At 40.5% G+C, this 18,600-nt stretch overlaps 1 protein-coding gene across 1 annotated transcript; it reads right to left on the bottom strand.

Moving 5' to 3' along the window:
- Nucleotides 1-33: 33 nt before the first annotated feature.
- cul4b (cullin 4B) lies at nucleotides 34-18,600 on the bottom strand. The gene is made up of 20 exons (XM_080416515.1): nucleotides 17,636-18,600; nucleotides 17,098-17,213; nucleotides 16,790-16,893; nucleotides 16,569-16,638; nucleotides 16,394-16,467; nucleotides 16,140-16,302; nucleotides 15,231-15,320; nucleotides 7,547-7,629; nucleotides 7,389-7,456; nucleotides 6,908-7,026; nucleotides 6,511-6,703; nucleotides 6,277-6,381; nucleotides 6,059-6,169; nucleotides 4,868-4,953; nucleotides 4,625-4,732; nucleotides 4,407-4,520; nucleotides 4,206-4,311; nucleotides 3,888-4,060; nucleotides 1,640-1,792; nucleotides 34-1,333 (listed from the first exon to the last, which is right to left on the bottom strand). The coding sequence occupies exons 1-20, from the start codon at nucleotides 18,099-18,101 to the stop codon at nucleotides 1,238-1,240; spliced, it is 2,598 nt and encodes an 865-aa protein (XP_080272641.1). The 5' UTR covers nucleotides 18,102-18,600; the 3' UTR covers nucleotides 34-1,237.

Here is an 18,600-nt window from a genome sequence, read left to right as displayed (position 1 = left end):
GTTGAAATGTTTGAAAGGATAAAACGAAACGTATTGAAACACTTGACACTTTGTTTTAATCTGAAGCAATAAACCAATAAACCTAACAGACTCATAGTACAGACACAGGGCATTTAAAGTCTAGTCAAGCGTGATTTCTCAATCAGCAGTCATCTGATGAGACAATCGACTCCCATTCATCCCACTTAAGCAAGGCCTGCAAGCTCCACGGGGAGACTTACAATGAATCTAACGTTTGGAAGTGAATTATGCTCAGGTCAGGAACATGGGAGGGAGGGTTGGGGGGGAACAGTGTCTGAAAATGTTGTGCTTTTAGTATACTATACTCTCTAGGGGTTAACAAAAAACAACTAAAAATACATGTGCCTATCAAATGGAGCATGTAAAATGTCACTGTAACAGTGTTAAGTATGTACAAAAATGTATGGCAAGAGCAAAGGGGAAACCAAATGCATACACATGTACAATTGTTTAGCAGCATGAACAAATCCTATAACAGAAGTGCTCTTTTTTGGCACATGCTGTCAGTCTGGCATAATTTACCTAAATAGTATATCCCACAGATTGGATGTTCATGACATACAAACAGCTATCACAGATAGCTACGTTGCCTTCTTGAAAATTGTTAAACATAGCCGCAAGTGCACGCATTTGACACAGAATCCACCCTAACATCAAATCCTAGTGTGAATGTTAATCCATTGGTCTCGCATTTGACATTGATTGAAGAAAAAGTATCATCTTTATTAGTTTTTTTCTTCTTTTCTCACAGTTAAAGCAATGTTAGGTGTGTGAGTGTTTCCTTGGGATACAGAGTGAACTAAAAGGGAAACGAAAGTGACGTAATAACTAGGAGCAGAATGCCTCAAATAAATGACAGATAAAGAAGACTAAGTTTGAAAATAAATATTTCTCTCTCCCCTCTCCATAAAAAAAAAGAGCAAAAGGGGAAAAAAACAACATTGGTTTGTCTTCTTTTTTGTCCAAGGTAGTCCAATTCTCAGTTGCTCTGAGATACACGGCCAATATTCTCTTTTTAATGGGCATGCAGGCCACAGGATCACAAGACCCCTGATAAAGTCCCGTGGAGCAGTATCCATTCACTAGTCGGTCGCTGGGTTGAAGAGGATAATGGTAACATCCACTGGAGCCAATGATTCGAGACAGAGCACTCAAGAGAAGCCTTGAGCTTGACTGGACTGCCTGCCTCTTTTTCTGTCTCTGTCTCTTTCTATTTCTAAGCCACGTAGTTGTATTGGTTGGGGTTCTCCTTGTCTCGCTCCATATAGTCCCTGTCGATGAGAGACTCTATTCTCTTCTTCAAGTCAGCAGGCTGAAAGGGGCAGAATGGGTTAAGATCAGAACCTATAAAACAATATAAAGCCCTCCTAATATTATGGATTTATATTTCCTCTAAGATTTCTTCTGTTTACAAAAGACAATACATGTTCCACATTTGTAGCCCTTACAGCATTGTTAGTCGTTAATTTTTAAGTGAGCCATATCAATTAGCATGAACAATCTATTTAGAATAACTTGACAATATGGAAATGAAATGATTGGTCTAATGTTACCCCACATAAATATTGTAATTTCATTGTAATAACTGGGTTGGGGAAGGTAGGGATGTTTTAATCACCTTGACAGGGAATTTGAGCTGGTTGTACACTTCAGACACCAGGAGATTATGACTCAGAGTCTTCCTCATTTTCATGATCCGAACAATGGCCGCATCAATCTGATACTGCCGATCCTGAAAGACCCTCTCTGTGGTGCTGGCTTGCTCCTCCACCTGGAAAACAACAATGATGAATGTAAAATAATCCATACACCTCAAATGCCTTGAAGCAAGCAGAGTATAGCAGACCCATTTAAATGAAAATGTATAGTTTGTCACGCCGTCATATGACCAAGCATAGTTTTGTCAAATCTTAAGAAGCAGTTCACCCAAAACATTACTTATTTTCTATCAATTAAACACCCCATGAAGCCTTGAATTCATGGAGATTTTTTAGTTTTTGTCACATTCCTAAGCCAATAATTTGATGACCAGTGGAGTCTGACCAGCCACCCAGTCGTCAAATGATTGACTTAGGAATGTGACAAAAACAAAAAAATCTCCATGAATTCAAGGCTTCATGGAGTGTGTAATTGTAAAATAAGTAATTTTTTGGGTGAACTACTCCTTTAAAGAGCTGGTGCCATGTTTTTGCCCTTTTTCTGTTTTTCATGTGTCTATGAGGTTGATAGAACTTCATTAAGCCCCCCGGTGGTGTTTTTATGGTGTTTTATGTCTTCTCTGACTATTTGGAGTTTCTTCCTGGAGGCTGAAACCTTGAGGGTCAAACGTGCCAATAGAGAAACAGCGCTTTAGTGACATCACAAAGCCATACCCTCCCCCTCAGTATCATAACACAACATGTGTGGGCATGAGGAGGAGGAGGGACTAGGACAGGTGGGTGGTGCTAAGGTGGTGGAGGAGGTGCTAAGGTGAGAACCAGGTATACTTAATGAACTGGAGGCGTGTCCACATAAACATAATTTTAACACTTTCTGTACACAAAAAATCCTTACATAATAATAATACCTTATGCAGAGATGCTGCTAGCCCTGCGTCCTGCGTCTCTGACGCACATTTTTAATAAAGGACGCATTAAACCAACCATCACAGTGTCCACGGGACGCATACAACCAAAGCGAGCCGCTAGCCACGCAGCCGTGCTCCAAACCGAGCCACGCAGCCGTGCACCACACCGAGCCGCGAGCCGCACCCAAAGCGAGCCGCAAGCCGCGCACCAAACCGAACCGCGAACCGTGCACCAAACCGAGCCGCGAGCCGCGCACCAAAGCGACCCGCGAGCCGAAACACCGACGTGCGACACGTCGTTTTCAGAACGTTATTTTCGGTGCGACACAAGCATAAATCATTTGAAGGGAATCCCACTTTTTAAGAAGAAAACACCAGAGCAATAAATACTGCCGCAAACATCTACTTTTCTTAAACAAATATCTCTGCTCCGTTTACATTCTCTTCCACAAAGTGTTGTTGTTCTTTAGTTCCTATCTATCTCTGCTCCTATGAAGTGTACATTATCTTTTTCATATTATTATTATGAACTTTATATTGTAGTTTGTACCCTGTATTCTGAGTTTGTGACTACAACAAGTAGCAAAATAGAATGTACATTAGGACAGTGGTTCTCAACCTGTGGGTCAGGACCCCCAGGGGGCTCCCCACATGATTTGGGGGGGGGGGGGTCCCCAGATGACACTGAAGTCACAATTTAAGGACTTTTAAGATATTTTTAATACCTCAAGAAAGAAAAGAAAAAAGACTATTACTGCATCCAAACTAATCAACAAACTATACTATAAATACGGTCAAAATTGTGAAATAATATAAGAAAGAGGCGATCTACAAGCAAGGCGTTGTGAGCTTGTAGATAAAAAAATAAAAAAAACGACCTTGTAGATCTGCTATTTTGACTATGTATCTGTGGAACTGAGTTAAACTAAATTAAATGCCTGTAAATGCCTCAACTCCTAATTCCAAGCGCTTCTCAGGGTGGGGGGTTCCCAGTTCAAATATGATTATTTTGGGGGGTCGCTGCCTGAAAAGATTGAGATCCACTGCATTAGGATATAATGTACACAGTCACACACACATATAGAAGATATGGAGATTGGAGATCAAAGAAAACGATAGAAGGGGGGGGGGGGAGACGTGTAATTGGGGACCCATAAAATGTTTCTGGGACCCATTTGAATGACCACCTGTGGGTCCCGGGACCCATTACATTGAAAACCTAGCAACATCACTGCCTTATGATCAGGTTTTAGGGTTGAAAAATATCATGGCACCCCATCTTTAAGGACATGAGACATACCGTTTCTTTCATCTGGATTTGGTTGATTTTGATCCTGAAGAGCTTGTGTTTGAAGTCATCGTTGCAGGAGAACTTGTCACCATCCTCCACATCTTTGCTCTTTGGGACTTTGGTGAGGACGCGGGCCTTCCCGCATGCCAGTGACTGCAACGTCCGTCGCAGCTCACTGTCCTCTGCCATGCACACAAGCGACAGAAAATGAACATCCTTTTAGCTCAAGGAATCATGCTGACTAAACTGTAGCTGACAATGGCTGTGCTCCTGTCGAACAGTAAAAAAAATACATTGTCGAGGATCCTTTCCTGCGATCACACTAACCTATTCCTGTCGCTAGTTTGATCTCCTCCAAGGTGAACTCCTCTCCTTCGTTAAACATCAGTAGCACTAGTGTCTGGAACAGGGAAACCTGCAGTTCTTTTTTTCCCTGTTGAAAAGAAAGAAGAAATTTAAAGTTCTCGATATCTCGTCAGGGAGAGAGTACAAACTAAATCATCCTGATAAGAAAAATCAACAGTGTACCTCTTTGAATTCAGCTTTTAAGACACAATGGCCTAGTGTTGTTTGCCACTGCAGTTTCCTGCCACTGTGTTTGGCCAGGTAGAAAGTCTTGAAAATCTCTTGCAGGCGGACCATCTGTACATTGAGAACACCAGGTGTTACAAAGAAGTGGCAATATTTATGCGGCTACATCATAAAATGGCAGAGTCTGAAAGTGTGAATATTTGCTCAGCATTAACCTCAGCTGGCAGGTGTACTTCCATGGGGACATAGGTCGGCCAGTATCCCATGGTAAGGATGTTGACCGTCAGCTCAATGTTGCCGGGCATGTTTTGGCACTGCTGATACTATCACAGAGACAAATGATACATTTGATAAATTGCATTTGACAGTTTTCTTCATCAAACCTCACCTCCCTGTCACAACACTTAATTTCAAGAGGGTATTCTGCCAGGAAATACAGACCTTGTAGCAGTAATTACCTGTTTGAACTGTATCATGATGTCTTTAGAAAGCTCCATGTCCTTGAACATCCCTTCTAGCTTACTGGTAAATGCGGCACCACATTCTGGAAGAAATAAAAGGTTAAAAGTCTATGTGAAATAGGGATGTCAAAAACTGATAGATTTGCAATCGGTTAGACAACATCATTATTCAGTTAGTTAACGCTTATCTGTATTCCAGGCTGAGGCCGAGTATTCCAGGCTAAGCCTGGAATTCAGGCTTAAGCTACAAACCCAATCCGATATAAAAAAATGCATGTACACAGAATGAATGTTTATCAGAATGGTACTCATTCATTTAGGCTCCTTCAACATAATAATTGTGTCATAATCTGTGCAGGTTGAATGCAGTAGGCAACCTGCACTGCTTGATCCAAACCAGGCTACTGGCTGCTTGAAAGTTTATCTCTTACTGAAGGAAGATTAACATGTCAAAGACAGCATATGACTAATGTACATGTAGCCAGTCAGGTGAAATGGACAATGAGATCACAGAGGCTGTTGACGATCCACAATTCAATTCCATCCAAGTAGTTCTCTACTTTGTTTACTTGCCCATTTTCCTCATGTAGGTAATGGTGCGTAATGGTCCCCAACTCCCCTTTGTGCGTAATAGATCACTTGGATGAATGAGTCAGAGCTTGTATATCTTAAGTCATTAGCATTTTACGATTTACATTCAATTTTGCCATCATCCTTCTTTGTGAAATAGTCCCAAACTACGCTACACTTTGTGCGTTTCATTTTCTTTTGTCTTCTAGACATCCTGGTGCAGATATGCGTGATTATTATTATGCAAATTGACCAATAAGCTGATCAGCATATTCAGACATTGTTTTTTAAATAAATGGCTAACCGATTAACTGTTGAGATCCCTAATGTGAACCCAGAATGTTGGTGTAAGAATTGCTGACTTAAGGTCCTTACACACCGGGGCGAATTCTTCATGCGAATAAATACGTTTTTTTTTAAACCTTATAAAGTCAATGCAAGCGTCCACATCAGTTTCGCGAAGCGAAAAAGCGTCTTTTAATTATTCGGAACGAGTCCGAATTTTGCGTATATTCGCATATTCGCCGGTGTGTAAGGACCTTTACTGTCAAATACCTCTTGGAGCGAATAAAGGTTAAGATGTGTTTGTGTGTGAGATGGATGGATTTTTATACTAACCATGTTTCAGTTTGGACAACATAGATTTTTCAGCATCAACAGAGGCACTCTTTCCCACCAGCAATCTCTTGGCCAGGTCCTTCTTGTAAAAGGCCTCAAAAACATCTTTACCTAGAAGATATATATAAGAATTAAGCTTGATCAAAATATAAATTTCTTATATTTCTGTGTCAGAAAAAGAGGTAAAAACTAAAGACTATTGTAAAAGGAAACAATACCATAAATAAATCTGAAGATAATCATGATCTTATCCAACATTTTCTCCAGTTCTTCATCTGTTGCTTCCTTATTTCCTGCCCGTAGTTTCGAATCCACGTGCTTTGCTGTAAAGCCAAACAGACATACAATTTGGCTTAGAACACATTTCGTTTATTTGAATAGAATTATTGTATTAATTGTTTATTGATAGTCTAACAACTGAGTGGGGAAAAAAACAATGCTAGTTTGCCAACCTATGAGCTCTGCAGGCTTATTTGGCCTTTTGTTGATGAAAGTTTCAAAGGCCTCTTTCATGGCATTGACAAACTTCTCATTCTTCATGAAGCACACATCGATGACGTGATCCACCTTGTCTTTGAAGTCCAGCAACTCCTGCACCATGGTCTTGTCTTTCTCTGGGTTTATAACAATTGTGCTGCCAAAGGCCTAAAATGGTTGAGAGTCGAGAATTGGAAAATAATTAATCCAAGTAAAACTTGACATTTTGTGTGTCACCGGTTGACTTATCAGGGATTTCCATTTCTGTTCAATCACATCACATAGATGTGACTGATGGGCAAAATGTTAACTGGCCACCTTCAATGTGCAGTATGCTACAACTGTCATCATAACTATCCAGTAATAGCCTACCTTAATGTAGTATATCCAGTGTTGCAAGAGGACTTGAACACCACCTCGCACTCGACTAAAGAGCTGATAGAGAAGAGATAAGTCCTGGATTCTGTTCTCGTCTAGTAGGTGATTCAATCCTAGGAGTTTCAAAAATCCAGAGATAAGAGATGAGCACAACATGTGACCATACGAGTATCTCCAACATTATTATGACAGCTCAGGATACATCACAGGAACGTCCAGCACTTAATTTATCATACACATACTTATACTACTACTACAACTACTACTACTAATAATAATAATAATACTTAAAAAGGTTACAAAGTGCTTCACAACATTTAAACAAATTACTTCAATTACAAATCACACAATTTAAAGGAGCATGGTAACAAAGGGGTAACAGATAAAAAGAGAAAGCATATAATGACATAAATGTAAAACAAGATAGATTCACTTGGCTGTTAATATTCTGTCATAATCCCATATAAATGTTTACCTTTTTGGAGAGTTGTAGTGAGATGTTCACCCAGCAACTGCTTTTCCACCGTAGCAATAAGTGGTTTTCTGCAAGAAAATACGAGTGCAAGTGACTAGCGTGTCTTAGTCCTCAGTTTTTAAACTGTAAACTAAAGACGATGCCTGGCCAATACTCACTGCGTGCTCTGGTCTAGATATGTGATGACCCTGTCTGCCTCCTCCTCCAAGCGTTTGTTAACATGATGGAGATAGTCTGGCACCTAACAGAAATAGTATGATATTGCATCTTCAATTTCATGGGGGTTAGTGAATACCATATATCGTTGCTGTCTTTTCATAACTCAACGCTCTCCTTCATCATACAAGAGTGTGCGATGCGCAGCGTTGTGAGCTTGTACATCGGCTATTTTCACCATTTCAAAAAAATAAATAAGAATATAAATAAGAAACGGTTTTGGACATAATGTTTCCACTCGACAGCAACGATATGAAAGGCCACATAAAGGCAACTCGTGATCATCATAAAACAAAAGGTAATCCAAAACATTTTACTCTTATTTGCCTTGTCTGGAACTTGCAAAATATTTTATTAAAGAACAACATTTTGATCATTAGACCTCATCAAGGATCAAATGAGGCCTTTTGGTCTAAAGACCAAAAGTGTTTTTAATACATTCTTTTTTGCAAGTTCCAGATAGTGTGTGGGATCACTCTTTTTTACACTTGGATTTTCCTAGTATCCTATGCACCTATTGCTAACATTATTATGGTGTGCATAAGCCTGTGGGAAGGTTTTTAACTCTTATTAGCCATTGCATGACTATAGTTCAAATCTTAACAATAGCATTCAGAAATGCATTCAGAAATTAATTTGAGCATCTATTCTAAAGCATTGATATACACTCATCTCTATGGTTTACAGAAAAATGGTGCGAAATTTAACGAAAAATAAAGCAGTTCTGCGGGACCTTGTTTTTTTTTTTTTTTGTAATTAAGGTTTTTATTCCTTTTTCAACAAATAAACATGACATAACATAACAGACAAAAACCAACAACACAACATAACAAACAGATAAAACAACAACATAAAATACTTAAAATAAAACAAAACATAACTAACTAAAGCAGGCAGGCATACCTAAGCTAATCGGACAACACCCCACACCCCTTTATTTATCACTTGTGAATATATGTCAATTGTGTCACTGATCAGTGCGGCAAACCCTTTATATATAGAAAGAAGTAGTCCCATACTAGATGGAACTTCCCTTTAACATTGTTTTTTCTGGCAATCAAATATTCATAGGATGCGGTCTCTGTCATGAGTTGGGTCCAATCTGCCAGCCCTGGTGTACATGAGCTCTTCCAGTTCCTTAGTATCAACCGAGCTGCAGTAATGAGCCCTGCAGTTATCAGTGCATGTTGACCTTTGCTGACTCCTTGTGGCAAGAGTGTGCTATCTCCAAGAAGACAGAACATTGGAGATTCTGGCAATGTTTGTCCCAACCAATCCCCCATTTTCTTCAGCACTTCTTTCCAAAAAGGTATTACCACAGGGCATTCCCAGAAGGCATGTAGAAATGTTCCAGTTTCTCCTTTACACTTCCAACATCTTTTGTCTTCAACCAAACCCATCCTAAAAAGCTTCACAGGAGTATAGTAAAATCTATGTATGATCTTGTACTGGGTAAATTTGCTTCGAATATCCCTAGTGGCCCATCCAACCTTGGACACTATATTTATCCATTTATCTTTGCTTATTTCACATTCTAGATCTCTTTGCCATATTAATCTAAGATTCTCAGTCTTCGCACTTTGTATCTCCATTATGTATTTGTAGAATAGTGAAGCACTATGCATTATTTTTGGTAAATTAAAAGCATCTTGTATCATGTTAGATTCCCCTATACTCCTGCTAAGCCCGAACACACTCCCCACACTACTCCTCAATTGGAGATATTTCCAGAATTCACCCCTTTCCACATGAAATTGATCCACTAGCTCCTGATTAGATTTAAAAGTTGCATCCTTATATAAATCATCAATCACACCCATACCCTTTCTCTGCCAAGTATCCCAACAATATGAATGTTTACCTATCACGATACGTGGATTGTTCCATATAGATGAGTAGCCCTGTTTGTATTGAGATTTCCCCATCAACCTATGCACCTCCGACCAAACCCATCGAGAATGCTTCAAGATGGGGTTCTTTTCCCCCTGTACCATTTTAATCTGAGAGAGAACCTGTATGGGCTTGAAAGGAGCTACCACAGACATTTCTATTTTAACCCAGTCCGGGTGGGAGTCATCTTCCGCCCAATGCCTCACTAATTTAGCCAATTCGAAAGACAGATTATACATTTCTACATTTGGCAGGGCCAAGCCCCCACTTTCCCTAGGAGTACACAACTTTTTAATGTTGATCCTTGGCTTTTTCCCATTCCACAGATAATCTTTCACCATTTGATTATATTGTTTATATATCCCACTAGGAATAGTTAGTGGCAACATCATTGATATATAGTTAAATTGTGGCGCTATCACCATCTTTATCGTATTGATTTTGCCCCATAGAGTGAGATTAATTATTTTCCATCTTTCCAGCCTATCTTTCATTTCTTGAAGTAGTGGCAGTAGGTTCATTTCCATTATGACAGACAGATCAGCACTTAACTTTAAGCCTAAATATTTCATTCCCACTGGAATCCATCTAAATTGAAATCTAGACACCTCTGACCTATCACAGGACCTGGACACAGGCATCACTTCCGATTTCTGCCAATTAATTTTATACCCAGATATTTGAGAGAATGTTTCAATCTTATTTAGAATGATGGGAATAGAATTGCCAGGGTCCGAAATCAGTAACAAAATATCGTCCGCGTACAAAAATAGCTTATGCTCTGCCCCCCCACTCCACACCCCTTTAACACCTGTATCTGCTCTTAGGGCTGCCGCCAGGGGTTCCAGAAATACGGTGAAGAGCAGTGGGCTCAAGGGGTCCCCCTGTTTCAGACCTCTCAAAAGGCCGAACATAGGGGACCTCATACCATTAGTTAAAACAGACGCCCTTGGGGACAAATATATAATCTTTATCCACTTTATGAAACCTTCTCCAAAACCAAATACCCTCAGAGTATAGAAAAGATAGTCAAGTTCACACGAATCGTATGCTTTCTGAGCATCTAGGGAGAACGCCGCAATGGGCGTGTCCTCATTGCGGCTTGCCCACATAAGGTGTAATAATCGCCTAACATTGTCCGATGATGAGCGCCCTTTAACAAACCCAACTTGATCCGTATGCACTATATCAGGCATTGATCTTTCTATTCTTGTTGCAAGCACTTTGGTGAGAATTTTGCCATCAACATCTATAAGACTTATGGGTCTATAGCTTCCCGGATCCGTAGGGTCCTTGTCTTTCTTCAGGATCAACGTTATTATAGCCTCATTAAATGTATCTGGTAACTGTCCCATATCAAATGACTCCTTGTAAACTTTTGTCAAAATAGGTGCCAATAAGTCAATATACTTTCTGTAATATTCAACAGGTATACCATCCAGCCCGGGTGATTTCCCTGTTTTCAATGATAGTATTGCTTCTTTAACTTCCTCTTCAGTGATAACTCCCTCCATTTGTGATACTTGTCTTTTTGACAGTTTTGGAATATTTATATTTTCAAAAAAGGCGTCATATTGTTCGACTGGTGGATCTACTTCTGAGTCATAGAGCTTCATGTAAAAGTCTATAAACTCATCATTAATGTCTTTTGTACTTGTAACTAACTCCCCACTTTCCTTTTTAATTGTTGGTATTATAAAGCTGGAATCTTGTTTTTTTAATTGCCAGGCTAATAATTTACTGGCCTTTTCCCCGCTTTCATGAAAATTACTCTTCATTCTAAACATAGCATATTCTACCTTTTTATTGTAAAAATCATTCAATTGGAGTTTTAATTCACATACTATTTTCAGACGGCCCTCAGTGTGATTATCCGCCAGTTCCTTTTCTGCATCCTTAAGCTGTGATTCTAATCTTAACATTTCCTTTTTACTTTCTCTTTTTTTCTTACTTGAGTGAGCTATTATTTTGCCGCGGATATACGCCTTTGATGATTCCCACACTGTACCTAGCCTCTCTACCGATCCTATATTAGTGTCAAAAAACATTTTAAGGTCCTCCCCTAAGAAATTGGAAAAAGTTTCATCTTGAAGCAAAGACACATTCATCCTCCACCTATTGGACTTATTACCTTCTGGACCTATTTTCAACCCCAATTGTACCGTAGCATGATCTGTAAGTGCAATGGGTCCAATTGTACAATCTACTGTTCCCTCTACAAGGTCTTTTGATATCAAAAAATAATCCAATCGGCTGTGACTTTTATGCATATTTGAATAAAATGTATATTCTCTATCTCTGGGATGTATTAGTCTCCATATATCCACAAGGCCAAGGTCTCTCATCATTAAATGTATGGCCCTCCTGTCTCTCGGTACATTATTTGTAAAAGACGTTTTGTCAAAAAACCCATCTTGTACTTGGTTGTAGTCGCCGGATACTATAGTATGGCCATCTTCTATTTCCCCCATCAGTTTGTTTATTTTGTGAAAAAAGTCAGGGTCTTCCTTATTTGGGGCATATATATTGCATATGTTGAACTTAACGCCATTTATCTTAGCCTCAACGCATATCATCCTCCCTTCATTATCTTTATGTTCTGCCAACATGACAAAATTTAGGTTTTTATGCACCAGTATTGCAACCCCACATTTTTTACTAGAATACGAACTATGGAATATCTGTCCCACCCATCCTTTCTTAAATTTAGCTATTTCTGTATCCACCAAATGTGTCTCTTGTAACAGGGCTACGTCTGCCTGTTGAGATCTAAGATAGGATAGACATTTTTTCCTTTTAGCAGGGTTATGTGATCCATTAATGTTCCAACTAATAAACCTCACCAAATTAGCCATATCCTAAACCCATTAATACTCCAGGATATTGCATTACTCATCCATAACATACACCTTTCACAATCAACCACATCACTTAATAACAATCTTTTAGGGTGTTGTCCGACTACCATACCTGCCAAAAATCTAAACAAAAACATAGAGTTGTAATGTAACACACACTTTCCACATTGAATAAAACAATTCCACAAAACCAACCAAACAAAAAAAACATCCATGGGTGGTGGAAGAGAGAAAAACATCCACCTACAAACCACAGATGCAAAAATCTTAACTCTGTCCCTTTGTTATCCTAAATAATATAAATCTACCCCAACTGATCCGTAAGTCGCTTTAAATGACCAGCCCATAGAACCCCCAACAAAAACCCCCTCTATTTTTGACACTCAAAAAGTTATTACCAATGCCATCCAGACGATGGCAGCACTGGACCACTTAAGACACCCCCCCGAACACCATACACACCTACTGTAAACATTGAAGGCTCATTTATAATACTCCAGCTCAGACTAGAGCCTCCCAATTTAAACCGTGTACTTTTACCTTCCAACAGTTTTAAATCCGTTGTTCAGACATAAACAAAATTATACTGGAAGCTCTCCTCACATATCTATATAAAGAAAAAATAAAATTAAAATCTATACATCACTATTAATTGAAGCCCACAACGTGAGGTCTACTTACCCCTAGTAGTATCAAGCAAAAGGGAGAACCAAGCCATCTTATGACCAATATAATATTTATAAACCCAAATCGTTCTCCTAGAATAATGTTACTGGCCCTTCATATATTCAAACAGTCCTTGTGTATAAAAAAATAAATAAAAACAAAACCGTGTATATGCGTTTCTGGGTTAGTCTCCTCAGCAGTCCACCACTCGCTTGGTATGATTACTACTCATCCTCCACAACCGGTGCATTGGCGGCTCCAGGCGCGTTGGAGGCTCCATGCGCGTCGGGTTCCCCGAGCTCGTCAGAGACCCTATGCACGTCGGGAGCCCCTGTAGTCTCTCTGTTCAAGAATGCCAGTGCTCTGCGGTGATCATCAAACTGCATTCTCTTGCCGTTCCATGTGAAACGCATCTGTGCTGGCGGTGCCACAGTAAACCGTACATCCAGGGAGTGTAGCCTTTCCCTCACCTCCGAAAACTTTTTTCTTTTTTCTGCCCACTCCCGTGGCAGGTCTTGGAAAAAAGACAGCTTGCACCCATTCCACATCACTCCTTCCCCTTCCCTGTATTTGCGTTTCGCGGCAGCAAACACCTTCTCCTTCTCCAAGAAACATAAGAAGCGGATGACAATTGGTCTCGGCGAGCGCTTTTCATCCGTCACTGGGCCACCAGGGACACGATGCACTCTCTGTAACTGTGTTTGTTCAATTGGTATACCCAGCGCCTCACCAATGATTTTCTTCACACATATCTCCGGTTTGCCATCTTCCAACTTCTCTTTCAATCCGACCAGAACCAGGTTCTGGCGTCTGTCCCGAAAATTGGCATCCTGTACAGCCGCCTCAAGCACCGAACACTTCTTGACATTCCCCTCCAGTATTGGTCGTAGGCTAGTGTTCTCGTCCTCAAGATCAGAGATTCTAGTTTCAGCTGCCTCCAGACGCTGTAAGACACCATTCACATCCGTGCGTAGTCCCGCACTCTCCTTCTTTACTTGGTCAATATCAGCCTGCAGAACCAACAGCAACTTACTAACATGACCAAGCTCTTCCATAGCCTTCCCGAGTGATTTTTGCATAGCAGTTAAGACGTTTGCCTCCATGCTTCTTTTTTCCCCACCGGGTTCAGCCGTGGTTTTTACTTGCACGCCGTCGTTCTGCATGTCCGCCATTTTAGCTCTGCTCCTTGTTCTGTATCGTGCTCTGCCTGGTGGCGATTCCATTCAAATCGACCGTCTATTACATTTACAAGCTGATATTTGTTACACTTGTGCCAAAGGAAAGTCAGTAATCACACTTTTAACATCGTAAAGTATACTCTATCTGTCACATTTCGAGGTTTTTGGGCTGCTCTGATGGGAGCCCCGTCTTCAGGCGGCCATACTCCTCAGCGATCCCACGTGACTCCTCTGCGGGACCTTGTTAATGCCAGAGGTTAGAGGAGAATGCCCACAGTGGTTCGAGTTGATAGAAAGGCAACAGTAACTCAAATAACAACTCATTACAACCAAGGTAAGGTATACAGAAGAGCATCTGTGAATGCACAACGCGTCAAACCTTGAGGCATAGGCTACAGCGCAGAAGGCCACACCGGGTGCCACTCCTGTCAGCTAAGAACAGGAAACTGAGACTACAAATCGCACAGGCTCACCAAAATTGGACAATCGAAGATTGTAAAAACCTTGCCTGGTCTCGATTTCTACTGGGACATTCGGATGGTAGGGTCAGAATTTGGCATCTACGACAACATAGAGGAATAGTAGATCCATCCTGCCTTGTATCAACGGTTCAGGCAACGTTCAAAGTCACTTAAATCACCTTTCTACCCCATTCTGATGCTCGGTTAGAACTTCAGCAGATCGTATTGACCATGTGTGCATGCCTAAATACATTGAGTTGCTGCCATGTAATTGGCTGATTAGAAATGAGCGATTTTGCGTTAATGTGCAGTTGAGAGTATTTGTATGTATTCTAAGCGATTTTTACTTTTAACTATAATTTACTTGTAACTGAAAATGTTTTGCAACATTAAACTACATGTGTAACTAGTAGTGGTAATTAGTGGTGTACATACATACCTAGTACATATTGTCAAGTCCTATCTAAAGCTCAGACACTAAATGACAAAAAGTCAGTGGTATACACAACAGTATTTCAACAGGGAACACACGATAGTTCACAGGACGTACAAATAACAGACACAATAAATCACCTCTCTCTCCTGCATCAGCCTCTGTCCCTCTGCAGCATACAGTCGATTAGTTTCTTCCAAAAAGCGCTGTTCAAAGGAGTCTTGATAAATCTGTCAGGGTTGGAAAGAACACCGATGTCATTAAAGCCATTATTCAAGGGTGCATTTGACAGCACATCATCAAACACCAGAGCAGACGCTTATCACAAATAACACAGATGCCAAACTAACACTTGCATTCTATAGATCTTAGAACAGGGCAAGGGACATGACTACAAGATGACCATCTCCAGCTATTATTACACTACATGACATATTCAGCAAAGCACAGGATAGCAGGACAGCACAGGGTATGGCTGGACTTGATTACGATTTTTTACATATTCTCATAGTTCTCTGACACGGTCTGAAATGTAAATATTAAAGGCTGGTTATTTTTGCACGCCACCATTGTACAATGTAGTATAATACAGGGGCTTAAGTGGTTATAAAAATAAGATTTTTTTCATGTCGATTCGTTGATGTAGGCTATAAGGAACTTAAAGAAATATATATTTTTTAAATGCTTCTCAATTATTCAATTAACCTACATAAGCAAGATTAAGTTGGTTAGAGGTTCTAAATATTGGTTTCGATATAGTTTCGGTTAATTGCCCAGCCCTATAACAGGGCCATCTTTACTTTTTCAAACAGTTTCACGCTTTGTGTGTACATTATAGTTAAACGTAATTTTTACTCAATCGTGCAATGGTGTCGCTCACTGAAAACAACATATTTTCAAGCTAACAATGTGCCGCGTCATGATGCATTGTGCGATGTAGTATAAATTAGGCTTCAAGGTCGGTTGAAGCCTAATTTGTACATGACACCTCAGGTGTAGCTTATTAAGGGAGAAAGGGTACAATAAGTCAATACAATAAGTCAATTTACCTGTAGGTCACTGAGCATGCTCAGTAGACTCCTCAGGAGGCTACGGTCGATGGCCTCCCCACTACGCTCCCTCTCAATGAGCAGAAGGATCCCGTCAATGGTCTTACTCTGCACCTTCAGATCACTGATGATATAGAACCTGAAGAGCTCCAGGCCCATGTCCCTGCAGACCAGAGTGGCTTCATTCAACACTCATTTAAAAAAAAACATCAGCCTGTGTGTTTACATAATGCTAATCCAAGTGACTTACTCACCAGATAGATGGCAGCATAGAATTTTGTAAAACATAGGTGCGGTCCAAGAACAAAAATATACTCCTAATCATGATCTGTGGAAGAATAAGAATAACTAAACATGTTAGGCAATGTTACGATAACGTATTTGAGGGAAATCAGACTTTGTACATGACAAAATGAAGACAGGACGTACCATTTGTCTGCAGTGATCTTGCCAACACTTGTCTATTTTCTTAAGGAAAAGTACACTGTCCAGGGCATCTGTAAGAATTGTTAAGGTAGTACAGGATTTTTTTTTTTGGCATCTCTTTATAACAATACAAATTCATAATCCATATACTCGGCTATAAAAATCAAATAGTTAAATTGAGTCAGCGAGAGTGAACAAAGAGAAACACAAACAGGAAAGGATATTCTCTGAACTGGTCAATTTGTGCCTTGATGTGATCTTCACACACCAGCCTCAGCTGTTTGTAGAGTTTGGCAGATATCTTGTGGGAACAGAGATTCTCCACCGCCTATTTAGAATAAAATAAATAAATAAGTCAACAGTGGAGAAAACAAAACACAATGCTTGTTTCTGCAGATGTCACGTCACATAACATGTTCAGATCAAATTGAGGTCATGAGAGGTTTTTTTGGGCAGCATCTTCTTTCCATCATGTCACTGATGATACTGTAGGTTTGCTGAAGAGGCCACTGGCCCCTGCGTCAGACTGTACCTGGTAGAGTTCCTCTAGATTGTACTTGATAGAAGTGCTGTTCTGTATGGCCTCTACTGCCTCCTTGAGCTTCTGCCAGGTCTCTTGTGTGTAGTTCTCAGGCAATTTGGGCTTTTCTGTGGTACAAAGGTGTGAAAACCGATATAAAAACAGAGCAGAGCACCTTGGCTACATACATGACAGAGATCTTAAAGTTTCACAGACTTGTCATTAGCAGTTATATACAGTATGTCAAACTATTTGGTTTTGTTGTCCCCATTTGAAATATAATGCTATAACAATTTGAGCACTGGTTCTTAAAGTGGATTCCAAGGACTCTCGGGGTTCCTTTAGGGGGGTCTAACTTGACCCTTACAAGTCTGTAACTCTGACAGTATACAAATGGAACCAAAGTCAGAGTTAAGGGGAGACCTTGACATTTTAAAGTTTGAGAGCCACTGAATAAGAGGTATGTCAGCACCAGGTGATCAATAAATGCTTATAAGAATCTGCCTGTTTAAGAATGAGATCACATCAGTCAACACATCATGCAGGCTACCTTTGAAGTTTTTGATCACTAGCTTCTTTGCAGCGCCTGGTTTACTGTTGGAAAAGGTGGTTGATCCTGCATTTTTCGTCAGTCCGTTTGCATGGTGCCCAACTCCACCGGGCAGGAACACATTTTTGCTCTTATTCGAGCAAGACGCAGCCTCCTCAGCAGCCATCTTCACATCCAGTCCAATGAAATCCACGGCGTCTTCGAATCTCAACTTCTTCTGGATGTGTTGCGAAGTGCTGGAAGAGCAGGACGAAGAGGAATTCAAGAGGGTTTTGGGAGGAGGAGACGAAGAAATCGCATCAATGTCTTCCCTCTCAGAAGAAGAACTGTTTATTTTCCTCTTCTTCGAACTAGACGTGATGCCGCCGTCCGTGTGTTGTTTGACATCAGAAGCTGCTGGTGGTCTACTAGCCTCCTGGGTCGGCGGTGGTGGGGGGTTAGGGGAAGGTAGACCTGTTGGAAACATGAACAAATGGAATACTAAATTCTAATAGCCAGTCCTGTTAATACCAAACCTCCAGGTTTGCCAGGGGTTATTACGATGATATCCGTGTCCAAAAAGCTTATTTCTGTCTGCTGAGGTTTTTAAAAAGGTCTTTCTCCTCAGGTGTTGGAACAGATAATAAATGTGAAACTCCTCAGGTCTTTCAATTCTCTCTTGTTATTCTATTGCTGCCTGGCAGAAGAAAGATGGTTGTCTTCTGCTTCCTCTTCTGGCCTCTCTGGTCCGAACCACGTTGTGGAGCTGCTAGCGGTTGGTGGGAGCCTTGCGACGAACTAAACGGTGTCCGGATAAAAAACGGGTGAATGTATGGAGGTTTTTAATGGTAGCGGGACATTTGTCGGTTTAACTCTGGATAATATTCACTCATAAAAGCGATTCGATGACCCCACCGGAAGTACTTTGTGTAAAAGTACTTTTTTGCCTGCTGCACGAGCTCCTCCATTCGGATTGGTTTGGCCGC

The sequence above is a fragment of the Gymnoscopelus braueri genome (assembly GCF_963280865.1).
Source record: "Gymnoscopelus braueri genome assembly, chromosome: 20".
Classification (NCBI taxonomy): Eukaryota; Metazoa; Chordata; class Actinopteri; order Myctophiformes; family Myctophidae; genus Gymnoscopelus; species Gymnoscopelus braueri.
This window is presented reverse-complemented; position numbering and strand designations above follow the sequence as displayed.